Source organism: Oreochromis niloticus, linkage group LG7, assembly GCF_001858045.2.
Source record: "Oreochromis niloticus isolate F11D_XX linkage group LG7, O_niloticus_UMD_NMBU, whole genome shotgun sequence".
NCBI lineage: Eukaryota > Metazoa > Chordata > Actinopteri > Cichliformes > Cichlidae > Oreochromis > Oreochromis niloticus.
In genome coordinates this window covers 17,444,468-17,472,337 of record NC_031972.2, presented here as the reverse complement: position 1 = coordinate 17,472,337, position 27,870 = coordinate 17,444,468, and the positions used below count along the sequence as shown (strand labels likewise).

The 27,870-nt window shown below is 40.7% G+C and overlaps 2 protein-coding genes across 9 annotated transcripts; one reads left to right on the top strand and one right to left on the bottom strand.

Moving 5' to 3' along the window:
* On the top strand, window positions 1-8,945 carry ppef2b (protein phosphatase with EF-hand domain 2b). 3 transcript variants are annotated; one of them, XM_005456240.4, is made up of 19 exons: window positions 1-902; window positions 1,259-1,329; window positions 1,418-1,435; window positions 1,557-1,565; window positions 1,654-1,781; window positions 2,271-2,325; window positions 2,505-2,680; window positions 2,784-2,898; window positions 3,528-3,574; window positions 3,666-3,832; window positions 4,013-4,049; window positions 4,465-4,614; window positions 4,726-5,076; window positions 5,164-5,349; window positions 5,426-5,568; window positions 5,776-5,882; window positions 6,015-6,178; window positions 6,282-6,369; window positions 6,589-8,945. In XM_005456240.4, exons 2-19 carry the CDS (start codon window positions 1,278-1,280, stop codon window positions 6,771-6,773), a joined length of 2,178 nt encoding a protein of 725 aa, XP_005456297.1. In that variant the 5' UTR covers window positions 1-902; window positions 1,259-1,277; the 3' UTR covers window positions 6,774-8,945. The 3 variants fall into 3 exon arrangements, with proteins under 3 accessions (XP_005456297.1, XP_003451578.1, XP_025764875.1); XM_003451530.5 differs by lacking the exon at window positions 1,557-1,565 and having other exon boundaries at window positions 6-902; XM_025909090.1 differs by lacking the exons at window positions 2,505-2,680; window positions 2,784-2,898 and having other exon boundaries at window positions 11-902; window positions 6,589-7,061.
* Window positions 8,775-27,026, bottom strand: nup54 (nucleoporin 54). 6 transcript variants are annotated; one of them, XM_019360998.2, is made up of 15 exons: window positions 26,867-27,026; window positions 26,372-26,479; window positions 24,834-24,917; window positions 24,519-24,683; window positions 24,060-24,140; window positions 22,481-22,645; window positions 16,615-16,832; window positions 16,341-16,528; window positions 16,041-16,237; window positions 15,310-15,364; window positions 12,377-12,470; window positions 11,034-11,141; window positions 10,649-10,768; window positions 9,832-9,942; window positions 8,775-9,361 (listed from the first exon to the last, which is right to left on the bottom strand). In XM_019360998.2, the coding sequence occupies exons 1-15, from the start codon at window positions 26,907-26,909 to the stop codon at window positions 9,233-9,235; spliced, it is 1,866 nt and encodes a 621-aa protein (XP_019216543.1). In that variant the 5' UTR covers window positions 26,910-27,026; the 3' UTR covers window positions 8,775-9,232. The 6 variants fall into 6 exon arrangements, with proteins under 6 accessions (XP_019216543.1, XP_005456295.1, XP_003451577.2 ...); XM_005456238.4 differs by having other exon boundaries at window positions 8,949-9,361; window positions 24,648-24,683; XM_003451529.5 differs by lacking the exon at window positions 24,519-24,683 and having other exon boundaries at window positions 8,949-9,361.
* Window positions 27,027-27,870: the final 844 nt, after the last annotated feature.

Here is a 27,870-nt window from a genome sequence, read left to right as displayed (position 1 = left end):
GCAGACGTCTCCCACCACTTCCTTGTCGTAGAAAGTCACAGCACCAACAGGTGCTGCTGGCTGGGATCACACAGAGATTTTATACACAGACAAACGTTTACCGTGATGTCCCAGAAGCAGACATCACAGACGACTTTCTTGAGGACGCTGAAAACAAGCTGAGTTTAATGAACAATTTTCATTGGTGCTTAACAGGGCAAAGGAGGTGTGGCAGCATTTAACACAGCAAGATGGGGAAACTTCAGTGGTAGCATTTTAATAAAGACAAATATTAGTACTGTAGACTGTATCAAAATGCAACAACATGCGAAATGTATTGCAGATGGCACATAATAAAGGTGCAACAATGTAATGTAATCCAATTGTCTTGCTGCCAGTCATATTATGAAGCGCCTGAGACGCATTAATAGTGTTACAAAACTAAAAATTGAAAAACGTTTTCCTTCAGGGAGAGAGGCCTGGAAACACTGAGGCTAGGTGTGAGCAAAAACTTACTGCAAGAACTGAAAGAGAGCAAATTAGAGTACATGCTGCGCTGTACTTGTAACTTCATTCATGAATACATCTGTATTTACTGCAGCTAAGCCTCCTTTCAAAACACTTGCTGCCCTTTATTAGAGCCGTCATGTGTTTATTCAGCGCAGATGCCAGCTGTAGTAGGGTTTAATCCTAATCCACTTGCATCTTGTTTTGTTTAAGCGATCGCAGGAGCCTGTCTGAGACACTTGCTGGTGTGTTGTTGTGATGGCTGGGGTGCTGTAGCTGTGGAGAGAGGACTGCAGTTTCCCATGCTGCTACACAAGGAAAACAAAATAGTCATAAAGTTATAACCTATACTTTTTTCCTTTTCCTTTTTATAAGGTGTAAGAGAGGAGGTAATGAACGGAAGGGGACGTGGCCAGGTAAGTATTAATGTTCAGTGTGGGGATTTGTTTTGATTTTGTTGTGTATTCTTCAGTTTTATATTAATATTAAATGCCAAGGTTCTTATTCTATTAATGGTTAACATCATAAATTCAGTTATTTTAAGGAATAATTTGTTTTTCCAAGTTACTTACATTTATGTTACTTGTGTTGTTAATGCTGTTTTGGATTTACTGGGAACATTTCATGAATCAAGTGTCAGTTAAACTGTAAAAATAAGTATAGGATGTTATTTTGTATCTTGAGATCTAGTATTGCACTATTCCCGGGTTGCAAAACACAAGGTCAGAAATTTCAGACCGTGTGAAAGTATCTTTGTCTTTGTTTCTGACAGTGACAGCAGCAAAGAGGTCATGGGCTGTGGCCTGAGAAAATCAGAAGTACAGCAGAAGAAATGTGACAGAGGTGCAGCTACTTTCCAATCTTTTTCTTCTTTAAAGAAATGCTTTTTTTAAATTGTAAAACTACAACTCAGTTTCTTCTCCCATTTTAGTGAGCATCTCAGTCCCAGGTAAGTTTATTTACTCAGTCAGCTGTACCTTTTATAGTGTATAGTTCAAACTATTCTCTGGAAAAAATCTCAGTAAGTTTAACTTTGTAAATTTAACCCAACTTTTATGCATGCGGTAAAGCTGCCACTGGTAAGTGTTTTAACCTGGATCTCACTAAGAGTGTAAAAGTACTGGTAATGGAAGATGAGTGCTTTGTTATTTCTCTCCAAATCTTCAGCAATCAGAGCGGCTTTATTGATTCAGCGCTGGTATCGGCAGTATGTTGCCCGGCTGGAGATCAGACGCAGGTGCACGTGGAACATCTTCCAGTCTATTGAATATGCAGGACAACAAGATCAGATCAAGGTGAGCTTACGCAACTGATATTAGTCGGTGTCATATATGCATTATAAAAGTAATTTTTTAGCCATCTTCTAAGGTGTTTTATAATGCTGGTCATGCAATTTTCTGGTAGAGACTGGAATACCTGCACAGCTATGTATGGATGTATTGCCTGTTTTTGATAGCACCACTATGAAACTGGCATATTTGCTTTAACTATAGGATAGGTCATCACATCGCTTACTACTATTGAATTTAATACAGACATTAATTGTCTGCCATGCTACTTTTATTTTCACTTTTCTTTTAGCCATAGGCCATAATTTTAATGTGTCCTATACTTTGATATATAGATAATAGACACCAGAAAACATGACATCAATATCAGCTAACTATGATACCTGCACTGACAGGGGCTCCGGTGTCCACTCTGCTTAAGTACAGTTTTACCGGACTAGTTGTATGATTTCATAAACTGTCATTTTTTATGGTTACTTTTTTCACTTCCTGCAGCTGTACAATTTTTTTGGCTTCTTGATGGACCACTTCACCCCAGCCAGCAGTGAAAGTAAGACAGTGACTCTTATTACACACAGTTTCATTCGCGGTCTTATAGGTTTCATTAGATTACAGTCGGTGAGCTAATCCGAGCTCACCCAGCCTGCTCCCTGCTGAGAAGCACAAAAGTAGCTTTTCCTCACTGCACTGATCCACGTCCGTTTCTTTCTTCCTCTGTCTCTAATGAAGGAAATCTAATTTCTCACATCTTTCGTGAGAACGAAATCTGCCGTGATGCAGAATGGGAAAGATATTTTTGCTACAAGAGTATAGATGTACCTGACAGCTACACGGGGCCCCACCTGACCTTCCCCATGACGTTCTGCGGAGTGTCAAAGCTTGTGGAGGCTTTTAAGCACAAGCAAGTAGGTACAGCGCCACATTAGGCACAGTGATGGCAGATATAGACCTTATTGCCTTATTCTTCAACACTCGGTTTATTCATACATGATTTCTTTCCCCCAGTAGCAGCTCCATGCACGATATGTTCTGCAGATTCTTGGGGAGACTTGGAGACTTCTAAGAATTCTTCCAAACATCAGTCATCTCTCCTCCTGTCACACCAAGGAGATTACTATATGTGGTACACAACAGGCCTTTCCTAGATTTGACCCCCAAACTGTGCCTTTTTTATTTCCTACTATTTGAGCATGCACTCATCTATGGAGGACCGAAACGGTCAAAATCAAGAGTAATACATACTTAAACACAGATCAGAAATCTATGTAGACATTAATCATTTTTAAATGATTGTAGCATGGTTTGTAGCTTTGCTTTTCAGTTCCATGTATTTTTCCATGTTATTTTATTTTTTTATTTAATTAATTACTTATTTCTTTGCTTTGTTGTTACTGTCTTTTTTGCACAATGAAACAAAAAATAAATGTGTGACTTTCTATGACAAATTAAACAAATAAATATGTCCTGGGAAGAAATATAAGAAAATGTGTAACAAAATAAAATAAAATAAAATGGGAAAGTAAGAAAAATAGTGAAATTATTTGATGGGTAAATTATTATGGTGGCAAACACCTACAAATATATTGATTTATGTAACACTTTATAAATAATTAAACCTCATATTTATGATTTGTATTTTTGTTGTTGATATGATCATTACCACATGATTTATTTGGTTATTTTTGTCAGTTTCAGTCTACTGTAGTCACAACAGTCGTATGATAAAAACAGGTTTTATGTTTTCTTTTCCAGGAGACCTCCATGGGCAGCTAGAAGATCTGCTATTGATATTCTATAAAGTAGGTTAGGCTACACAATCCACACATTTCAAAAAGGTTTGTCACTCAGAGATGTTCAATTTGATCAAAATTTCCTCTTAAAACTGTCCAGAATGGTTTGCCATCTCCTGAGAAACCGTATGTGTTCAATGGGGACTTTGTGGATCGTGGCAAAAACTCCTTGGAGATTCTGCTCATCCTGTTTGGGTTCCTGCTACTCTACCCCAATGATGTTCATTTAAACAGAGGGAACCATGAGGACCACATTGTTAACCTAAGGTAAGCCAGTCTGCAGAACACTTTCTTCTCTTAATCTCGCGCTCTTTTTTTTCTTTCTATTTTTTTGTTTTACATCTTCAGTCAGAATACAGTCATAGTCTAGCTTTAAGAAATCATTTTTATATCGATCCAACATGTGATGTGTTTACTAATTTTATCATTCATTGTGTGTTATCCCAGATATGGCTTTACTAAAGAGGTTTTGGGAAAATATAGGGTAAGGCTTAAACTTACTTTAATATTAGCATTCAGTTTGACACCCAAACAGTAAACAAATAAACAAATAATTTTAAAAAACAAAATGCATAAAAATACACTACAATGTACCATTTTAAAAAGAAGGAATTTTCATGTATTTTTTAAACATGCATTGAATTTTACTGTTTTTAATTTACATCTGTAAAAAAAAAAGTTACTGCCAGAAAATTTCCCTTAGGAGTGAATGTTTGTCTATATCCATGTACTGTATGTTTAGCCCTGTGAAAGACTGGTGACCTGTCCAGGCTGTACCTTGCCTCTCTCTCTCCAACCTCCCCACCTTTACCCTGAATTTCTTAAGCAGAAGAGGATGGATTATGATAATAATGACCGTGACTATATATAAGGTATGATAAAGATGACTTGATCTGTAGGTGCACGGCAAGAAGATCCTGAAGCTTCTCCAAAAGATCTTCAGCTGGCTACCTCTGGCTACTGTGATTGATCACAAGGTGCTGATTGTGCATGGAGGGATCTCTGACACAACAGACCTGAACGTAATAGCCAGAGTGGACAGACACAAAGTAAGAAAGACCTTTCACTTTCAGTTCATTGTGTTTTAAGTTCAATTTTGTTCTAAGGAAACAGAAATGTCAGCATACTTAATCTGTGTTTTGTTTTTTCAACATGCACAGTATGTGTCAGCCCTCAGACCTCCAAAGATGACTAAACTAGCAGTGAACGGCAGCAACAGCCAGACGATGAACAGCAGGAACGGAGACGCCGGCGTTCCAGTGGACTTTCGACGTCGGGTGCGATCTCTGACTCACCACAGCTCAACCCCATCTCAAGGCCCCCCACGACGTTCACTACATAACCTGCACATCAGCCATCAGCAAATGAACTGGTCCGTGGATGACGAGCTGAAGAAAAGACGTAGGTTGGCTGGGTTTGACCAGTCATATGGAGAAAGGAAGAAGCCAGACTCTGACTCAGACCCAGAGTGTGAAGAAGGAATAGAGACCTACGAGCATGAGTGGGAACAAGTAAGTGGCAGTGAGCATCGTCAAACATAGACCAATTCTTCAGAGTGCTCATACAGTTCAGAAGGCAGATTGATACCCTCTGTTCAGATGGTAGACCTGTTGTGGAGTGATCCTATGCCCCAAAATGGCTGCATTCCCAATGAAGTGAGAGGTGGAGGCTGCTACTGGGGCCCAGATGTCACAGAGGAGGTTCTCGGAAGACACAACCTGCAGCTCCTCATCCGCTCCCATGAATGCAAACAGGATGGCTATGAGTTCTGCCACAACCGCAGGGTAAGCACATAAAGCACAGGTTTCTGAGTGACAGAAGAAACCTTTTTTTCCCCAACATCTCTTCTCTTGTATCCAGGTACTAACAATTTTTTCGGCTTCAAATTACTATGAGGTGGGCAGCAATAGAGGAGCCTATATAAGAATGGGAGCTGATCTGGTCCCTCACTTCGTTCAGTATCAGGCCAGCAGGACTTGCAGAGAGCTCACACTGAGACAAAGGTAAAGGAACACAAAGAAATAGTCAAGCATTATTTTAACACTAGCAATTCAAAGAGTTTTTCATGAGATTTTCTGACAAAAAGTTCTTTTGAGTTGAAATAAAAGTGGAAAATCAAGTGGTAACCTTTGCTGAAGATGGCTGTACACATTGTTTTAATAAATATGAAATCCCTGAGGATTTTCTTTTCCTCCTTGGCTTTTCGGCAGTGTTGGCTGGACAGAGAGATCAGCTCTACAAGCTCTGAGGCGACAGCTGTTCGTACACAAGTCAGATCTCATCAGTGCCTTCCGAGAGTTTGATCCCAACAACACAGGTTAGCTGTAATTGCTTTACACCAAATAGCATTCAGAATTTTTAATACTTCATTTCCTCAAAACATAAAACACATCATAACGGCAGCATATGAGAGCGTGAGGGCTAGTCATTCTTCCCATCTTTTTCATAGGGATAATCTCTCCAAGTCACTGGGCAAGTGCCACAGAGAGCGTGCTGAAGCTGGGTTTGCCTTGGAGAGTGCTGCGCCCACAGCTTGTAAGCAGCACCAAGAATGGCATGGTGGACTATCAGGAGTGGATAAGGGAGCTCTCCATCACTGAGCCCAAACTAGAGGTGACTCATTTGTTCTTAACTTACTTCCCTTCTGCTCAGAGCTGTAAAACCATGAAAAATGTATGGCACCCCAAAATACAAAACACACATCTTGTCCTGACAGATATCAGATACCAGCCTACTGGAGACGATGTACAAAAACCACTCCAACTTGGAAACTATCTTTCGAATCATAGACACAGATCACTCAGGTTAGTTAACAACCAAACTCTCAGTTTTACTGTTTATAAGCAGTGTACTACTCGGCTTGACTGTTTCTTTTTGGGGGGGGGGGGGGGGGGGGGGTGTTTATATGCTCTTGGTGCCCTGTTATTTCTGTGAATGGGTGAAAGACCTGAGATCAGCTCCAAGGTCACCAACACAATAAAGCACGTTTGTGAATTTTCCTCTCCCTCCACATCCCCCTTAAGGTTTGATCTCTTACGAGGAATTTCGTCAAACCTGGAAACTCCTGAGCTCTCATCTCAAGACAGAGATCAGTGATGATGTCATTGCAAACCTGGCCCAGAGCATCGATTTTAACAAGGACGGAAGCATCGATATTAATGAGTTCATGGAGGCTTTCCGTCTGGTGGACCTCTCTGCACATTCCTGAGAGGCGGGACCGGGAGCTGTAGCTGCACCAGCTGAAATGACCCGGATGATGCACAGAGAACGTCAAGGACTGTGTTTACTTTTTACCTGGATGCACAATCATGAAAAGTTTAATAGTTGTAGTACTAGTAGTATTTTACATCATGAACTAAAAAGATTATTTTTGCATTGCAACATAGATCTTTTTGACCACTTTTTTAAGAACTTTCTATATATGTATTTTTAAAGTTTTTATCTAACTGAAAGTTCACCTGTTTAGTTGGTGAATAAAAACATCAAACACGTGCAATACTGGCTTGTCTATTTGTACTCCGTGTACTATTAACATCTTTGGAGCAGATACTGTTACAGATACACATCATAGTTGATTCACAGTTCCTTGAGACTACTACAGGAGAGGGAAAAATGGTAACACTTTTTAATACAGCTGGTGAATAAGGGCGTGACTCCCCTGTAATTAAGTTTAATTTCAATGTATTTTACTACCAACTGATTAAAGACATAATTTCCCCATAATTAAATGTACTTCACAATGCACTGTACAATATATTTGTTACTAATTAAAACATGAGTTATTACTCCCTTTTTCTAGTGTACATACATTTAAGTATTTGTAGGTAAATACATTTTAATTGCAATTTCAAATAAAATACACTGAAACTTCATTTAATTATTGGGGAATTATGCCTTTAGTCACAGGCTTTATTATAAAGTGTTAATGGATAAACAGATACAGTATGATGTCTTTCGTGGTTCCATAGTGAGCTGTATGAGTGGGTGTAGGAGGGCATACTGCAGGAAATTCCACAGTGATAAGCAGATGCAGCCCACAGATGTGTCATAATTTTCTTGACCTCAGTTTCTGTTAGTGATAACAGCTGTGATACACTATACAGATGCAGGCTCTTTGCCAGGTACTGAAGTAGAAGTTAGATGTGGGGATGTAATCTGCATGAAAGCTGCTTAATTGCACTTCTTAATCTTTGAATTCAGGTGGTTTTTTTTTTAAGTCTCATTGCTACAAGTGTAAATGCTACCATCCCTCTATGCACTCAATAACTGCACAATTTTAAACCTCCTCTTGGATTAACATCAGTATAAAAGCTGTATGCTACTTCTTGGAGATGTAAGACTAGCATGCAGCTGCTTAGCAATGGAAGGACTAAGGTATGACTATGCTTCAGTGCACAAAATAAGGTCCATAAAGGCCTGGTTTGATAAATTAGATATGAAAGAATTTGACTGGTCCACATAGATCTTTGACCTCAAACCCCACTGAACACCTTTGGGAGAAAGTAGAACGGAGACTGCAATCCAAGCACTCTTATCCAAGCACTCTTATCTCTTATCAGTGTCCGGCCTCACAAATGTTCTTCTGGGTGAAAATCTTGCAAAAAGAATTCCCAGAAGAATGGGAATGGTTTTCATAGCAATGGTGGGGAACTCCATTTAGAATGGGATATCATAAAAAGCTCCTGTGGCTGTTATGTGTAATGTGTAGGTGGCTCACATAGTTTTGGCAACGTAGTGTATGTGGACTTTTTCCCAAAAATATTTACAGGCAGAGGAACAGATAATGACAAATAATGGGTATTAAATATTTACAATAAGAAGAAAGTAAAGAGGCAAAGGCTGCCAGGTCTGGAGAATTCAGATGTTTGGCTCTTTGCCAGCTACTGAAGTAGAAGTTAGATGAGGGGATGTAATCTGCATGAAAGCTGCCTAATAAGTTCAACTGCCAATCAGTCTTTCATCTCGGCAGGGATGTGAATCCGAGACATAAATCCTATCAACTCAAGCCCTGCTTTGATGAGATGTTGGAAAGGGCTGGCCTGAAGAGCTATAGAAGGACCGTCAGGTGTTTCTATATTTGCACCAAAACAATGAAAATGCTCAAATCACAAAATAGGTGGACTTACAAGAATAAATTAAATAGATTAATAGGGAAACTAGCCATTGTTTAAAGTATGTGTGTAAGAGATGCAAGTTCACTGTGCTTTAATTTTTCCAATAAATGAAATTTATTAACATTCTAGGAGAATAAAAAAAGAAAAAAGAAATACAAACATGTATTTACAATGTCTTCACTGGTGACATACACAACTTGTTTACATGCCAGTCACATTTGTAGTCTTATAATTATAATCTGATTTGACATAAGGGATCCCAGCTATTATTAGACTTTGTTGAGTCTTTTCCATTAGGGCTGTGTCAGTTGAGAAAGCACAGATTAACCAGTCAGTGTTTACCTGGTACAGAAAGTGGGGCAAATGATAAACCTGTCCGCGTGGGGACTTAAAGGCACATTCTAGTCAAAATGATCATCTGAGCAGGCAGGTTCAGATATCACTGGGGTTATCGGGGAACTACAGTGCAGATTACCTCTAAATTAAATGGCCGAGGCGCCATTTTTTTTGGGAGGATTGTGTGTCTGAGCATGTGCAGGTTGGTGGGGCAGACTCAGCTGAGGATGCCTCCTCTCATGTGTCCGCTGTCGCTCAGCCCGTGCTCTATAAGTTTGATGTCTTCCAAGTCATCTTTGATGACACTGATCAAATGACTTAAACCTTCCTGCTGCTGTTTTAAGTGCTGAAAGAGAGAGAAAAGGAGACAGTGTTTCAGTTACTGGGAGAAGACAACTTAAACAAGCTGTCTCAGCCTTCATCCACAAGTTTAGAGCAGTCTTCCTCAGTTTGGAGCCACCAGTAATAACACAGAAGCTCTGAGACAGACCTTGAAGCTAATGTTTTTACAATGTTACACTTATTTGCAATAAGAAAAAACGCTCCTGTGCAAAAGTGATTACTTCTGTCTTTCGCTGTCAGCACCTCAGAGATTACCCGCATAAAGGAAGGTGGGTGAGAACCCTGACAGGATGTTACCATCATGATAGTCTTTCTGCTTGCTGCAACTTGGTATCGGAAGACTCAAAAGTTACTTTAATGTTCTCCTTCTTAGTGTTTTTTTAAGTCCTGGGCTGAGTTTCCGGAATCACTGAACACATGATGGGAATGCCTGCACAACAACTGCAGGTCAGAGGTGCTAGAATTCCGACTCACCTGTCTGATTTCTCTGAGGAGGTCTGCGTCCACACTGTAACGCTCTTCTGATCTCACAGCTCCAAAGTGGTTCTGCATCCGGATTTGGGACATTAATTCATTTAACCGACCCTGGAAGACAAAGACAGAACAAACACTGTAAAAAAAACAAACAAATGTTTGACGTCTATCAGCTGCTAAGAACTGTTTATTCATTTTAAGGCTGCAATGATTAACTTGAAAAACTTTACAAAAATATTCTCAGTGAAAAGTCTTTGCATTGTTTCTTTGTAGCACTCAGCTAAGAGAAACTAAGCTAACAGATGAAGCTCCATTGTGTCACGTCCCAAACTCGAAATGATTATTCATGCTTTTGTTTCGTCACGATTGGAATACAGCAATGCACTATACACAGGTCTTAGCAAAACCTCCCCACAACTGTTGCAAATTGTTCAAAATGCTGTTGCCAGGCTTCTGACAAAATCCTCCAAGTTTTCACATGCGACTCCAATCTTGATGCAGCTACACTGGCTTCAAGTTTATTCCAGAGTGCAATTTAAGATTCTTTGAGAGCTCTTCATGGACAGGCACCAGGTTATTTCACAGGGCTTCTGCACCCATATGTCCCCGAGGTCCTGTGACCAGGCCCTGCTGATGGTATGCGTCTTTTTCCCCCCCTTTTGAATAATTTCCATTGGCTCATTAAGACAAAAGTATTTATCCGATTACTCAATTAGTCAATAGAGAATTGATAGAATACCTGATTACAAAAATATTTCATAGCAACTCTAATTGTTTGACACATCTCACTGTGCGGCCACAGTTTCAACACACTTGCCTTGAACTGTGTGGGGGCATTGAGTTCAGACTGAATGGTGTCCAGCTGCACCCTGAGGTGCTCCTCGTCCACTTGGATAGCATAGCCACTTTTTCGCTGGATCTCCTGTTTGATCAACACCTTCCAAGGAAAACAAAGGAGGAGAGATAAATATGGAAGGAAAAAAGAAAAAGAAAAGTTTGATAAAGTAGTGAAGGGAAAGCTTTAGACAGCTGAGGCATTCATTCAGATATGACATCAGTTTATTTCATGCAAAACAAAGTTCTACTTTTCAATTCCCACACTTATTTAATTTTTATTTATATAAACAGTGAATTTTGAGCTTAGAGTTTAACAGAGATGCAAGGATGTCTGAATGGCTTATAAAAAAAAGTGAGACAGCTACCTGCAGCACTCGGTGAGATAGATCCATCAACTTCCTCTTGTACTGGGCGATCTTTGCCACTGTGGTCGCTTGGTTCTTTTGCAGTTCACTGATGTCATTGGAGATAATCTGCAAGTCCACACATGCATGGTTGAAAACAGTGAGGATGAAGCTTTGACATTTCAAGAATTTATTTTGATTGCAAGTACTTTATGCTTTTTTAAAACTGATAACAAGCACATGTTTGATATTAGAGGTCTTCACACATCCAAAATTTCATGCCCGAATGCAAAAAGACCTGGAAAAAGTTTCAACTGGAGCAAAATTAATTTATTATTTGAATGCAGGGGCCATGGACAACAGAGAAAAATGCCAAACCTGACCTGGCAAGGATGCTCAATCTGCACAGATATTAGAGCTGACTGTAAATCACAGGGTAGCTTAAATTTAGTACTTCTTTAGAGTTATGTAGCAGTCTCTCCTGTGCTTGGCCGTGACTTTGACTAAGCGGCTTTGCCAGGAAATTTAGGTTAAAAAGATCCAGGTGTTTCTGTTGCTCCTTTCTCTTCCTGATTAAAGCAGTGTGGCTAATACCTCTATGCAACTTGAAGGTCCACTCGCTACAACAGATACTAATGTGACTCATTTAGAAGCAGCATTTAACAGAGTGAAGAGAACTTTGACATTTATAACATTATGCTGAAATACACACACAGTTCAAGACCAACAGCATTAGAACTGCACTCAAGTGACAATATAAAAAGTAGATGAGAACCCACACAGCTACCAGGTCTCATGTTCTAGTTTAGTTTGAAATGTCCTATGATATACATATGTATGTGGTGGAGTGTGGTTTGTGGCTCAGCTGCAGGGAGGGGTGGAGCAATCATCAGCCGACAGTACCAAGGGAGGCTGGCCGACACAGCTGATTTTCATCATACTAATCATACTTTCTCCTATTGCAGTAGCTGCTGGGGCCTGGGGGTAGCAGTACAGACAGAGCACAGTGGAGCAGAGCTGGGCTGAGCAGGAGAGAGATCCAAAGCAGAACTGAGCGATCTGGACAGTGTGTAAATAAACGTCCCCTGAAAGTGCAATTGAGAACTGTGTGTGTCTCATGCTGGGGTCAGCCTAACAAAGTGTTACAATATAAATATACTTGCTTCCAAACCGATTTTGTTGTTAACAGAACGTTTCCACCTGAAATAGCAGGTAAACACGGGTGTTTCTAATCATATTAAAGCAGAACCTTCATGTCATTACTAACAGCACTGCACCCATGTTGAGTCCTTTGAGAAAAAGAAAAAAAAAATATCTGGAAAATTAAAACCACAAACAGCAGGAACAGTGAGTACTACACTCACATCCACTCTGGTCTGGTGCTGTTTAGTCATCTGCTCCTGGATCTGCAGCCTGCGGAGCAGCTCCTTAAATCCTACCATGGGCACTGGGATCAACCTGGAGACACACAAAATGAAGCAGCAGCTTTTATTAAATTTTTGTTAAACTTGTAGTTAATGTGAACAACTCCAAAAAAAAAAAAAAAAAACCCTAAAAAACTTTAGAAACTATGGATTATCGGAACTAGATCAAATCTGGGGAATTGGTGCCTCAGCTTTTCCTACTCAGGCTTTTACAAAAAGATTTCTCCTAATATGAACTAATTTATTAAAAATGTGTGAAATGGGGTCATGGATGTTTATGCTAGTGTGCTTTTTCTGTTCTTGTATTGCTGTTTATTAGCGTTTGCTGGTCCCTCAATGGTTTGCAATATAGAACAGTTATCTTATTGTCAGCCCAGACTTTATGCTTATACTTTAGTGCCCTCTATGGGTCATGTAGTAGACTAGATTTTGAATTATTTATCATAACAGATAAATAGTTCAGACCAGAGGTGGGACCAAGTCATTGTTTTGCAAGTCTCAAGTAAGTCCCAAGTCTTTATCCTCAAGTCACAAGTCAAGTCTCAAGTAAAGTCAAGCAAGTCAGAGTCAAGTCGCAAGTCAAGACAGACAACTTTCAAGTCAAGTCCCAAGTCCGAAACTTTGAATTTCAAGTCCTTTCAAGTCTTTTTTTTAACCCTCTGGGGTCCCGGGTATAATTGGCCGTTCTTGACTACTTTTGATTTTACCTCTATATTTCACTTTTAAAATATGTTTTTCTTGCCTTGTTTGGTATCATTATTTACAGCACAACCTCAAATATCTGAAATTTGAGTTATTTTTTTCATTTTGGTATACTATATTAGCACAGTTGATCTAAATTCAGACAAAAAATTCAGAATCCGAGTAGAAAAAAGTTATATTTTTTTACATGTTTAACGAATCATTTTCATAACTTGAAATGCAAATAGAAATTGTACATTTCTAAAAATTATGCACAAGTTTTGCAAACAACAAAGTTATATGGTACTATTTACCTAAAAATGCAGCCAAGGCCTCAGGCGTTTTTTATATAACCATTTAAATCTATTTACAGAACAATCAGGTGTGCTGCATCAAATAAGAAGGCACACAAATTATTTGTGCCAGTCCAAAAAATGTAGTTTGTGTTCAGTATAAGACAGAGGAGAACACCACAGGCCTAAACCCTGCAGGTCTGACAACTGGAGGTGCAACAGTCCAGTTTTCTATGTGGAGACAGCGTTTACACTGGAATCTGCCTTTGACAGCTTTTTTAGATCAAATATGAAATTCAGCAGTCTAACCGACACACAATACAAAACAATAACTACACAACAAACTAACTACAGCCTCCAAACACGCTAAACGTCACTAATGTCTCACATATGAAAACTCTCTCTCTTTCTTTCGCTCGCCCGCTTTCCGTCGCTGGTGTCACTCCTAAAAACTTCCCCTTCTCCCTAAACAACCAAATGTCACATGTTGCCTTATCATTTTTTTGATTGGCTGACATGGTAAACTCTAACACCAATAGGGAAGGGGTGTTTTTTCTTTTTCTTTTTTCACTCGCAAGTGGAGAGCGTATGCTAGGCTGTCTGTAGAAAACGCCGTTTTTGTCTAGCATCCCTGTTGAGAATAACCTTTGCAAATAAACAACAGCTAATAATATAAGATCAAAGTATTTTATTTGATGTATTGACATAAATGACAGAAGAAAAAGGCCATGTATAGCAGGACTACTCAATTACACACTAAGGTGGGCCAGATTTTCTAACCAAAAAAAAAATGTTTCCCTGGCTCAGACATGCAAAAGTTAAACACGACCATACACTAATTGCAAATTAAACACAGTGATTTTGAATTGTGATGTGATGGTAAAATAAATATTTGTCAGTCTAAACTGGGTTAAATCTACGGGGTTAATGATGGGGAGGAGACGGAGAGAGACTGAGTACAGCTACAGAACCCACTTTCTGAAACGGACCCTGCTCACCATTCACCGACAATTCTGAGCTGACAAGTTGCATGTTATTCTTGGATGCGCTTGCAGGACCGGATTTAAAATAGCATGACAAACATATCATACCTGTTAAAGCCAAACAGTATCATCAACGTAGCCCGGAGAACATTTGCTAATAAGATGAAGTTAGCTAAGTCAGCTGTCTCATCGTAGCAAAAAAAAAAAAAAAAAAAGCACCACCTACCTTCTTTATGCAACTTCAAATGTCGGACAAAGTTGGAAGTTGTTCCATCTCCGTCTGTGATTCTCTTCTTGCATGTTTTGCATATTGCATTTCGTTTTTTGTTGACTACTTCGTAGTTTATGTACCCGAAAGAAATTACTCTTGGAAGCATTTTTGGCTCGAGCGTTTTTGTTCTTGTTTTTTTCAAATCTGGTTAATTTGATTGGCTGTGCTACAGCCCACGCTCACATACATACGGAGTGTGGTAAGAATGAATGAATGAATAAAGTGAATTAATGGTCCGCACTTTTTATATAATATGTATGTTAAATTTTAGATTTGGGTAAAATATCAAGTCTTTTCAAGTAAACAGGTTCAAGTCCAATTCAAGTCCCAAGTCACTGGTGTAAAAGTCCAAGTCAAGTCACAAGTGTTACAACCTTTTTTAAAGTCAAGTCTAAAGTCATAAAATTAATGACTCGAGTCTGACTCGAGTCCAAGTCATGTGACTCGAGTCCACACCTCTGATTCAGACTGTTTGTTATAGACTGATGAAGACTTGGAGTCGATTCATGTTTATCTGTCATTTTCCATATTGGTTCAACTAAGTTAAATAAAATTGTATTATTTAGCTGGATGTCTTGCTTTTTATAAGCTAGGGTAACTTTGCGTTAATTATAATAAAAACTTATAATACCACAACCAACTTACTTCTCTGGATCAGGGTTGTCCACCTTGGCCTGTTCCCAAATGATAGGATCCACTCCTGCTCAGGAAGAAACATTATTGGCAACTATTCAAAACAACCAACTTAAAAGAATGACACTTTCTTCTATTACAGTGGTCTCTCGCTATAACGCAGTTCACCTTTCGCAGCCTCGCTGTTTCGCGGATTTTTTGTGTACAATTTTGCATGGTTTTTTTTCAACAGCGCTTTATATTCTGCGTCCTGATTGGCTGTAGAGCGTTGTCAATCAATATCGTGCCGTGTCTTCTATACAGTACAGAATGCGTTCAGCTTGTCAAATTTACATAAATCTTCGATCGCTAGCAGTGTGACTCTGAAGTGCTGTACTGTATGTTTGTAAGTTTTCTCCCCAACCAAAACAACAATGTCGACGAAACCTTTTGCACCGTCAAAGGCAACCGCGGGTGCCTTTGGTTTTATTCTATAATACTGGATTTATTTTTCTACGAAGGTTTAAACTTTCAGAGTGTTTAAACAAGATAGAAAAGTGTGAAAATGTTCATGCCTGTCTGAGAAAAGTGCATAAAGTGTGTAATGAGGGGTTTTACAGCCTTAAAACATCTGTAATAATTGTGAAAAATAAAGCTGGCTACTTCACGGATTTCACGTATCGCAGGTCTTTTTGGAACGTAACTCCCGCGATAAACGAGGGACCACTGTACACAAGAAAAGAACACACCAAATGCACATTTACCTGCAGGAGCATTTTGCAGCAGCTGTTTGAGCTGTGCTGGGGACAGCTCTGTGCGTGTCACTGACATGGCCACTCCAATCTGAGTGAGCTGGGCCTTTATATTAGTCTGCTCCAGATAGCTGAAGAGGGTACTCGCTGGGATTCGCTTGGAGGTGCCATTGGGAGAGCGCTCAACCAAATAAATGATCACCTCTGTTCTAAAAAGGACAGAAGATACAAGAAGAGTGTTTCTACGTGATCTACTACTACTACAACAACAAAACCAAAAAAAAGAAATATAATCACATATTTATGACTTACTGGTCATTCGACAGGGCTTTGACACCCTCTACGTTGACAGTGAGGGTCTGGTTGTTTCCTAGGATCTTGTGGAGGGACTCGACCAGCTGCTGCTGCTGAGCTCTCACATCAGCTTCCTTTTTATTAAGAATCAAGACTACTAAACCATCTTCATCCTTACTCATCGGGATGCAGCTGTACCCCACCGCCTAGGAACCACAAGATACACATGACTACAATGTAAAATTCAAAGCAAAACAAACCAAACACACTGTACTGAGCTTTCTGTCTTTACCTTGAACCTGCAGAATGGGTTCTCCTGATTGAACTCCACAGGTGGGTTGTTGTTGCTGTAGTAGCCCTTCCCTGTGCCCCAGTATGCCTGCAGCTGGTTCCATTTGGCAAGTATGGAGTCACGCTCATCTCCTAACAAGGTGGGAGCTGACAGAGCGGTGACCTGCTGGTAAAGCTGGGTGGACTGATTCTGACCCGCCTGCTGACCGAACAAGCCTCCTGGCCATGGGAACGAGAGGTAAAACATGTCACAGCTCATTAAGTGTGCCTATGCCAAGAGGCACACTTATTACTATATTTTCAGGCGAGAATGTAGGTGTGTAAACTTCAAATATCTGCTCGTTTTATCAAGACATCCCATATTAGCAACAGTTCTCTTATGTGTTGCTGATAGCCGGCTAGCTAGCTAGCGCCGCTAGCGACCCTTCGTGAAAAAGCACCCGGGCTTGGCTTACAGTGAGGCGGCTGACACTCGTTTCATCACCCGATCGCTCGCCAAGAGTCTGTGTTTTAGCTGGACTTATTTTTCGTTTATATGGGCCGATGATGCTGGTCCATCCATCCATCCATTCGCTTCCGCTTATCCTTTCCAGGGTCGCGGGGGGCGCTGGAGCCTATCCCAGCTGTCATAGGGCGAGAGGCGGGGTACGCCCTGGACAGGTCGCCAGTCTGTCGCAGGGCCAACACACAGGGACAGACAACCATTCACACTCACATTCACTCACACATTCACACCTAGTGACAATTTGGATTATCCAATTAACTTATCCCCTCAAACTGCATGTCTTTGGACGGTGGGAGGAAGCCGGAGTACCCGGAGAGAACCCATGCAAACACGGGGAGAACATGCAAACTCCACACAGAAAGACCCCGGCCTGATGGTGGAATTGAACTCAGGACCTTCTTGCTGTGCGGCAACAGTGCTAACCACCGTGCCACCGTGCTGCCATGATGCTGGTCGATGTGGAAAAAATAACTGAGTTGTTTGGTGGTGGCTAACGCGGAGCTACAACCGAGGGCAGCTATCCACCGGTGTGTGACAGAAAGGACATGCGGGGAAAGAGACATACGAGGCGGCGAGGCGACCGCCGATCGACCGGTGGTGGCTAACGCGGAGCTCAATCGTAGATCAGGGATACCGAAGGCAGGAGCGTGAGGTGAACTGAATTTCAGGTAAGAAGTTATGAACTGCACTCTATTTGGGTCAGATATAAACAGAGTTTAGGTGTAGTTTATTTTCGTTGTGCTGACTTTTTACAATCGTACTGCGTGCTAGCTAGCACGACGGGAGTTTCTATACAGCTGTGTGCGCGCTAAGTTACTGACGTTGAACTTTATTTTATTCATAAGGGTTAGTTCGTAGAGTTGCCGTACAAACGGAATCGTCCCACATTCAGAGAAAATATTACGATTTATTCTGTCGTTACGAAGCCTCCCCTGTCATTCTCTCGCCTGTTGAAACTTCAATCATGAAACTGATCAATGATCGGCTTTTCGCTCTTGTTTGTTTATCGCGCTAAACAACAGCAGCACGTTTAAGCTTGATCAGCTGTTGTTAGAATTCATTTGATTTTAATTTCTAGTATCAGCTGATGTTTGCTGGAGCCACAGCTGAAAAAAGGGCTGGTCCAAACCAGGAGAGGTCCTTACTGAATCATCAGAGCTGAACTGGTGATGGAGAAACAGGTTTACAATTTAGGTGACATGAATGAGTTGAAGGGAAGTTATGAACTGTTTCTGAGAGACAAACACCAAGCTCCTATTTTGTGTAGCTGACAGCTGGTAACTGTGCAGGGGCGGATCTAGCAAAGCTTTTGCCAGGGGGCCAGGTAGGGCATTAACAGAGAAAGGTGAACACAAAGATATACTTTTCTTTCTTACTCTCATATAAAATATTTAGCTTTTATTAAATAGTTATCTGAATCTTACAACCAAAGTTTGTATAATAATACACAAGATTGATGAAGAATGGTCTACAGCCATTCAGAACACTGTGTAAAAATAACAAAAAACAAAAAGTGAATGTGAAAGTGCATAAATATTTATTTTACGTGTTTGATGTGTGTGGCGGGGCGTGGTCTGCAGTGCCGCTGCAGGGGAGGTGGACCCACCTGAGCGGCATCTGCAATCACGCCTCTCGGGCGTAGTCTGTGCTCTCTCGGCTGTTTTTTGGGTGTGTGTCGGGCTGTGAGTTGAAAAGCTACAGCCGGCTGTGTGGGTACACCAACCATGTGTGAAAAGTGGTCCATAACGTAATGCTTCAAAGCGTGTTCATGCAAACTTTGTCGGCTCTGCCGTGGTACAATGGGACTTCTGCTCATGAATCTGTGTGCACAGCGTCTGCAAATCAGCGCTGTACGAAGTAACTTCATCTTTACACAAAACTGTAAGCTGTCATCTGTGAAGCGTGAGCGGTGTTTGTTTTTACCATAGTTCATGGTGGAGAATGGCTGCTCTTCTGAGTTTTGCCCTAAGCAGCCGTATGAATGGCAAACTACACTGATTAGCAGCGGCATAGGCACACTTAAAATTTCTTCCGAAATTTTCGCTTTCTAGTATTAATTCATAAACTACATTCTCTGCGCCAAAAGTGATGAGTTAAGGTGCCCATGGAGGCAAGGGTGCCACCAGGCATTTGGCCCCGGGGCAGATCCAAGTCAGGCTGGAGAGATTATATCTCTTGGCTGCCCTGGAAACGCCTTGGTGTTCATATTCATATTAATATTCTTATTCTTCTATGACAAAAAGTACAAGTGTTCATTTAAATAAATAAACAGAGCAGTAAGAGATGTTTTTTTTTTTTTTTATTGTTTTCTTTATTTTGATTAGCCACCAATTACATGTTTTTATTTGTAATTCTTGTAGTGCTCCCTACTATGTGAACCCCTCACCTGAAGTTTGATGTTTATTAGTTTAGTTTAGATTCTAAACTATCAACGCCAACATTCAAATGATCCCCTTTAATAGCAAGCACTGGGCGACGGTGGAAAGGAAAAACTCCCTTATAAAAAGGAAGAAACCTTTGACAGAACCAGGCTAAGAAAGGGGCAGCCATCTGTCATGACTGGTTGGGGGGTGAGAGGCAGAGGAAAAGAAAAATGAGAGCACATGTTAGCTATATGTTGTTCACATTGCCTAAAATGAACAACGTATGGTTTTCTGGACTGTGAAAGAAATGTCTCAAGTCAGTTTTCAGTGATGTGACTTAAGACTTTTCTTGATGCCCTTGCGGATGCTTGTCAGAAACACTTCATTTGCTTTCGTGTAAAAATGAACTCCAAAGCAGTTGGAGTTGTTGAAAAGCTTGAAGGGCGGATTCTCAATAACCACTCCATCAAAGCGGTCGACAGCCTTTCTAATGCTGGCATTCACAATCTTCCTGTCCTCATTGATTTCGTCTGGATTTTCATGTCTCCACACTTGACGCTCGCTGATGCATGAATATGCAATTGTCATTGAGGGGAACTCTGTGTGCAGTTGCATCAATTCCTTCTCAATGACAGAAGAAAGTTCATCAGCAGAAAAGAGTCCCAAATCATTGCCCCCAGCATGGATTACCAGTATGTCAGGTGGGCTCTGTGTGGATAGCTCCTCATAAAAACGAGGAAGGACTCCCGACCAGCGCATTCCTCCTTCGCCAAACCACTGGACTTTGGCATCAAGTCCAAAATTTTCTCCGAAAATCTTTGTTGTTTCACCCTCGGCTCGTCTGATGTTGATGGACCCAATGAGCCACACGTTTTTCTCTCTCTGGTCTTCTGGCCTCTCTTCCTTTTTTGGTGTGTTTTCAGAGGTTCTGGTACCACTCAAGGCCGTATCGTTTGTTTTCTGACCTGGGAGATCGATAGTCCTGGACTTTTTTGGATGCTCTGTGTCACTATGGCTTCTTTTGGACTTTTGTTTTCTTTTTGGTGCGATTTCAGAGGTTAAAGTATCGCTCGAGGTCGTAACGTCCATTTCCCCAACTTGGTGCTGGATAGACCTTGGCGTCCAACTTTTTTGGATGCTCGGAGTCACTGCTGTTTCTTTTTTCTCAGTGTCTATTCTCTTCCTCTTCCTCTTTCTCTCTGGAGAGTAGCTCTCAGAGTTGTTTTTGCTGCCTTTTGAGGTCTGACTGGATTGTCTTTTCAACACAGTTTTTTCTTCACAGATTCGCCTGTTTTTCTTTGGTGGAAAGCAGCTGTCGGCACTTGTGCAATTCTGTGCAACATAATCCGGGCCTGCCTTCCTCTTGAGTGGAAGCTGGAAATGAGTTTCTTCCGAATTTGGCTCTGGATTTTGGTGGTCCATTGTAGTAAAGCCAGCGTGTTTACTCTGAGACATGTTGGAGTGTTGCTGAAGTGACTGTGTTAAAGATTCAACTGTTTTAAAATGTTTCTCAGGCGTACCTTTGAATGCTGCAATCTTGAGTGTTGCAAGAAAACTGCATGAAAGTATGGGATTCTTACCCCTATTTAAGGATTCACAGCTCAAAGGCATATGAAATGCCTTGATCATCATGATGATGTCATAACATAACGTAACATTCTTTTTTTTTCTCTTTTCTTTTTTTTTAAATCAAGTGTGCCTATGTAACGGCACACTTATTACTATTCGACAGATTTATGCTGCTTATTATTCTCCTTTTTCTGCCTAAAATTTCGCCACGTAACTCACCCCACAGTTTTGATACAAGCTTCACATATGTTATATCATTTTGTGCAGCTGGATCTGGAATGGTGTGCTATGACTTTTGGTGGCGCCAACCCAGGCCACTTTGAAGGCCTACCGCTCGGCCATACTTTGTCGTAGAAACGTCATTTAAACTTTAAACGGGTCACAAGATTTTGGACTTTTATTGACCAAATCCTCGTTGCGATATCTTTTACGGTTGTTTCACAAGAGCAGTTTAAGTTTTAGGAAAATTGGGATTTTCACAGAATGTTCGCCCAACTGTCAACTGCCAAAAAACCAGAGTGTGGAGAATAATTGAAAAAATTTGTCTTTCTCGTCCTGTCCCACCCAAACCGTTTGCCCTACATCAATAATTTATACATCAAAATGTAGCTATCGTTGTCTTCTTTCATCCAATGTGTTTCTTATCAAGATCAGATTTACGTTTTTCTCACAAATGCCATCAAAGCGCAGCCTCCTCCCTCTCTGTCCCCCATAGACGACCATTCTAAAACTGCTCTCAATTTTCAGCTCAAACTTAACATTGAAGGGTGTCTTTACACTGTCACCACGTCAGTATGATACACTCTACAGGCATGAAAATTTAATATGTTGTAGTGTGGAAGTTCCTGCCACTCACGGTGAAAGAATTATTGCGATCGGACCTACAGTTTTCTCTTGGCAAGCATTTGTTTCAGAGCTTAATTCCTGTTTGCCCATCTCTGTGTCTGACCCCAACTGCAGAGTGTGTGTGTGTGTGTGTGTGTGTGTGTGTGTCTCATCCCCTCCTGCCACTCACAGGAGTTGAGCTGATGACTCTCTGCTTAAAACTCAACAGTTTTTTGCTCCAAACACATACATCCTGATGTCTTTGGACAACTGATCTGGCAGTAGCATAGACACACTTAAAATTTCTTCAGAAATTTTCGCTTTCTAGTTTTATCTTATTCTTCAAATGTATTCAAAAAACATTTTACTAGAAACAAAAGATGCAAGAAATTCATGTGGAATTTAGTGGAATGTCTCCAATTTCATGATACCCAAAGTTGCATAATTATAACAACAATGTATTGGCACCAGTTTTGAACTTTGTAAAAAATTTGTTTCTAACAGAATATCAGTCTGAATAGCTGTGGCTGGCTTCTAACTCTGTTCAACAGATATACATTTCATTTGTATTTTTCCTCTATTTGCAGGGAAATTGAGGTTCTTACCTTGCTGCTGCTGAGTCTGCTGGATATTAAAGCCTCCAAAGCCACCCAGGCTAGTTGCTCCTAGTCCAGTTCCAGTTCCAAATCCCGACGTTCCTGCAGCAGTCCCTGTGCTAAGCCCAGTCGGGAACCCAAACCCTTTGTTCTGCGTGTTACCAAACAGGCTTCCTAAAACAAAACAATGTGCAAACACAGGGAGGAAGTATGATTGAGGAAGTACGAGTGCTCATGAAAAACCAGTTAAGGAAACAATGCCAAATATTTGGGAATTTGGGAAATATGGTTCCAGCTTTGCCAGAGAGACACCGCAGAAATTTAAAGGACTTTTGGCAGTTTTAGCATTTGTTATTTTACAACGGAAGCCTTAAAAGTGATATAAGAGTTCCAGAAAATTTGTGGTAACAATTAGGGCTGTGCGATATGACCAAAATGTCATATCCCGATATTCAGACATCTATCGTCCGATAACGATATAAATCACAAAAATGTAACATTTTCTGTAAATTCTGTGAATCTCGGGCAGCTCGACTTGCGGGAAGTGTTTCCAGCTGCGCGTCATGTACCTGGAGTCGAGTGTTTTAACAGATGCATGAAACGATACATTTTTAGACATAAGTTGTAACGGCCGCCGTTTTCTTTCTGAGTATTTATTACACGGCGTGCTGCGGGGAAAAGCCTGTTCTTACGTTTGAGTCCAAGGTTTATTTTTTAGCGCCTGACGGCTCTTTTCTGCTTCTCATCCATAAATACTCTGCATCTTTCATGTGATTCAGTTTATTTTGAAAAGTCTCAACAGGATCTTGAGCTTTATTGTGAAAGGTTTATGTGGAAAATAAACAAGAGGACATGCGGTGGTGTTACCGTCGTTGTTGCTAATGACAATGCATGAAAACAAGCGCTTGTCCGTCTGTAGTGTGGTTATATTAAATATAAGAGAAAGAGAGAACTTTAGGAAATTAATATAGCCACTACAGTGACCATCAAAACGATGAAAAAATATTGCCGTAAACAGTTTATTTTGCGACACCACGAAACAAACGATAGCGTAAAATGCAACGATAGATGTTTTTATATCGTCATCCAATATATATATGGTTATATCGAACAGCCCTAGTAACAATCTAAAAAAATAAATAAATAAAATTGTGAACATTTCATTGATGTTTGCAACTCGACAGGAAGCAGCATTTTTAGGTGTGAGTAAATGAAGGAAATTTTCTATCCTTTTCCAGTAAGCTACTGCCACTCATGACACACTTCCTAATTTGAAGTTTGAATCCACTGAAACAAGCATTACGTAGAGCGGCACAGCACAAATCAAACGTAAGCACAGCCTAGGTGATGTTTACCACCTAAGCTCAGATGGCTGGCCCGGCCGAAGTCTGCTTTTGCCTGAGATTTCGTACTGTTAAAAGAGTTTTTCCTTCTCACTGACACCAAGTGCTTGCTCTTAGGGGTCGTCTGATTATTGGGGTTTTATCTCTATTATGGTAGGGTCTTTATTTGCACTATATAAATAAAACTGAAATGAATTTAACTGTAATAAGGCAGAGTGGGGGTTCAAACCAGCTCTATAACTAACCCGTTGCAGGGGGAGCAAAGCTAAATGTTGCCCCTGGTGCAGCAGCAGTTGTCGTTGTTGTTCCGAAGCCACCGAATGTGCCTAAGAAGAAGAGAAAAGAAATGTGCTCAACGAGGCGACAAAACCCCCCAAAAGCAAACCAACAAACAAAACAGGTGAGAGAATGACAGAATGAATTCACAACTGCTACCATTAATAAGAGGAGAATGAGAATTTCACTACAATATAGCGATTTACCTCTACACAAAGGTGAAAGTGTACTGACTCTTCACAGCAATCAAATGAAATGAGTAAAAAAATTCAACATTTTGTCTCTTCATGCAATCACAGCGATGTATTGTGTTCATGAAATGAATCACCAGGTGAAGATAAAACGATCCTTGATCCACACAGATATCAAACAATGGATGGAAATGTAAGTTTACAGACAGAGTGTACTGATTCACAAAGGTCATCTACCTGTGCTAGCCAGGCTATTACCAAAATTGAAAATTGTGCCAGTGGTGGTTGCTGTACCAAAGCACCCCACATTAAAGCTGACTGCTGCCGGGTTTGCATTTAAACCGAACCCCCCAAAACTAAACCCACCAGCCGTGGTGTTTCCAGCTCCCAGCCCCCCAAATCCTGCAGCCAAAGCAGGCAGGCAGCGAGAAAGAGAGAATGACATGGAATTAAATGACACAATGCCAGATTCAGCACGGACTCATTTATTGTAAAAACAGTCTTCAAGTGTCTTAAAAGAAAAGCTACGCGTCTGAACAATGAGCATCTTACCAGTGTTGGTGGAGCCAAAGCTAAAGCCTGTGGCTGGTGCAGCAGTGGTGGTGGTGGCTGCCCCAAAACCAGGGGCTGTTAGAGCTAATGAAGGCAAAGCACACAGAAATAATACATTATATATGCATGGCTTTATTTTGCATTAGTTAGTAAAACGAAACATTAACAGCCAGCAGAAGAGGGTCTTTAACTTCTATGTAGCAACCGCTGAAGGAATTTTTTTTTTAAAAAGGGACCGTTTACTAAAGTGCCCACAATTCCAGTTCCCAGATGTGAGTGAATCCCCAGACTCCCATGATAAAATGCTCAACTTCAGCTATGAAAACCACATTAACAGCCTAGTAGTTTTGGACTGTATGTAACTGTCTGTGTTGAATACTAGTAAGGCCCTATTTAGACAAGATCACACAGGCTTTGAGGCTAGCTGGCAACTACGTGGCAACCACTGGTTGCAAGGGAAAAAAAAAACACATTCCCTGGTTGGCGATTGGTTGCTGAAGACTGCTGGCTGTCACTGAGTGAAATCGGTTGCAACGAAAATGCTGCATCAAAAGCATCTTATGGAAGATGATGACTTGTCTGCAAACACCTAACTACTTGTCGAGTAGTAGTGAAACTTGGAAAAAGTGCGACAAACCAGAAACGCAGTTCTGTTGCCCTCAAATGACATATGCCTCAGCATTTCAACCAATACGTTTCAAAACATACAACTTTTACTCTGAAGGTGAACACTCCCAGTTTACAGTTTGTGTCACACTTTTCGCAGTTTTACTAGTGCATGGAGAGCAGTTGGTGTATCTTCCATGCAAACTATATGCGACCACTTATCTGTTAGCAATCACAAGGAGGCTTTTCAATGCACCACTGCATTCTTCTTTGAGACCAATTTCACAGCAACAACAGCCAACAACCACTTGCTAAACAGTGAGAAAATGCACATTTGGTTGCTAATCCAAATAACCAGACCTCTTGGAGAAGCTCCAGGAATGCTTGCTTTACCACCAATGCCTTTCAGGTGGTGGTCTTCATCAAGCTCATCATGAACTGGACCCCCTGACAATGTTTATAGCGTTGGTGCCCTTTTGAGCATTTTAAAATGAATTTTTTGGCAAATAATATGGCTTGCTGTGTGATACCATCCATCCAAGCAGTTTGGGTTTATGAGTGACATTTGAGTATTTAATTAGTTTGTTATTTAGGACTGATTAGCAGCTGCCTGTATCTGTGAGGTGCACCATATAGTGAGTGCTTAGTTTGCCAGTGTTAAAGCTTTAAAAAGGAAACCCAAGAAACCAACTGGTAGATATGTTCAAAATGCATCGAGAGGTGAAGAAATGCCCAATTTAAAACAAACAAAACAACCCAGAACCTTTGAGCCCTAGACTGAGGGAACCCAGTGGGCTCAGTTATGCTTTGAGGAGAAGGGTTTGGGAAAAAACCCATTCTATGTTCATATTGGTGGCGGTTACGTGATGATAATGCCCCACGCACAGGATAATCCCCGCAAGGAGGAATCTGGGTCTGAGCTGTGGACTTACTACCGAATCCGGATGAGGCTGTGGTGGTAGTGGCTGGGGTCCCGAAGCCAAATGTTGTCGATGGCGTAGTTTTGGCTCCAAATGAACCGAATGAAAACCCGGACGTGCCTTTTAGAAACAAACAAACAACGAGAGAGCGCTGTAAGTACTGGGTGAGTTTAGCTTGTTTTAGCTTACACACGGGCATCCAAAACAGTTAGCCACAAGAGCTCGGTCTCATTGGAGCCCAGATTAGCACCGAAACACGCGAACACAAATCCGACTACAGTTCATTAGTTGCACTGACTCAAGTGTAAAAGCTCTCCGTTTTCACGTGAGGTCTGTCGTTAGCCGGTAGACGAACCCACCGTAACAACTGAGGGTGAACCATTAGCATTGCCATTTCTATTTATAACTCATGTACAAGCATTAACACAGCTTTAGCTTCGACATGAAATATGTAACACATTACCAGCTCTTACAAGTATTTCCCAATTAACTAAAAAATATCCATACTTGCTGCTGGGTTGCTCGTGGCACCGCCAAAATTGAACGCCATGTTGAGTGCTGTCACCACAGACACCTTCTTCTTCTTCTTCGTCTTCTGCTGCTGCTGCTTCTTCGTCTGACTCTGGTCCAACTGGGTGGCACACTACCGCCACCTGCTGTCCCAAAATGTTAATTCAACAGCCGCCGAAACAAATAGAGTACTTTTATGAAAAATATTTGTGGCAAGGAACAGGACCGGTGTTGTGTCAATAAGTGAGATGTTTCCGTGTGTCTTCTATGTGCATTATATTTGATTATATTGGTAAATAGATTGCAATCAAGAGGGGGTATGAAGGGGTTTTATATATAAATAAAGAAATGACCTGCTTTGCAAGTATGATTATTACTCTGCAATACTGTACCAACATTATAAAATATATGTTATATAATTATATCGTTTTTTTTTTTATTTTAGCTTTTTACATTGCAATGGGAATCTTCCTTCTGGAAGATTTTAAGCCAGCATGTCATTTACAACTGTTTAAATCCTGGGAATCAATTTTTGGGCACCCTGCAGATTTATTTTCTACACATGCATGATGGAAATTAGCACATTGCATCTCTATTTATTGAGATCTGGAGACTGTAGAGGCCATTTGAGTACAATAAACTCTTTATGTTCAAAAAATTAGCTTGAAACCATTTGAGATTTGTGAAATGATGCATTGTTCTGCTGGAACCAGAAAATGGGTACACTGTTAGAAGGGATGGACATGGTCAGCAGCAATACTCAGGCAGCCCGTCATATTTAAACAATGCTCAGTTGGTATTAAGAGGCGCCAAAATGTGCCAAGAAGATAACATTACACCAGCACCACCAACAACCTGCCCAGCTGATACAAGTCAGGATGTTTACAACAGCACCATTCAAATGTTGCAGCAGAAACTGAGACTGGAAAACATTTTCCAACCTTCTATTTTCAATTTTGGTGAGCCTGTGTGAATTGTAGCCTCAGTTTCCCCGTCTTAGC

Excerpts from the sequence above, each read along its gene's own strand:
- ppef2b (XM_005456240.4), top strand. The coding sequence starts at position 1,278 with ATGGGCTGTGGCCTGAGAAAATCAGAAGTACAGCAGAAGAAATGTGAC. Across the intron at positions 4,050-4,464 it reads AGGTTTTGGGAAAATATAGG|GTGCACGGCAAGAAGATCCT; the intron begins GTAAGGCTTAAA and ends CTTGATCTGTAG. Across the intron at positions 6,370-6,588 it reads CATAGACACAGATCACTCAG|GTTTGATCTCTTACGAGGAA; the intron begins GTTAGTTAACAA and ends ATCCCCCTTAAG.
- nup54 (XM_019360998.2), bottom strand. The coding sequence starts at position 26,909 with ATGGCGTTCAATTTTGGCGGTGCCACGAGCAACCCAGCAGCAA. Across the intron at positions 22,646-24,059 it reads CTTTGCTCCCCCTGCAACGG|GAAGCCTGTTTGGTAACACG; the intron begins GTTAGTTATAGA and ends GTTTTGTTTTAG. Across the intron at positions 16,529-16,614 it reads ACCCATTCTGCAGGTTCAAG|GCGGTGGGGTACAGCTGCAT; the intron begins GTAAAGACAGAA and ends TGTGGTTCCTAG.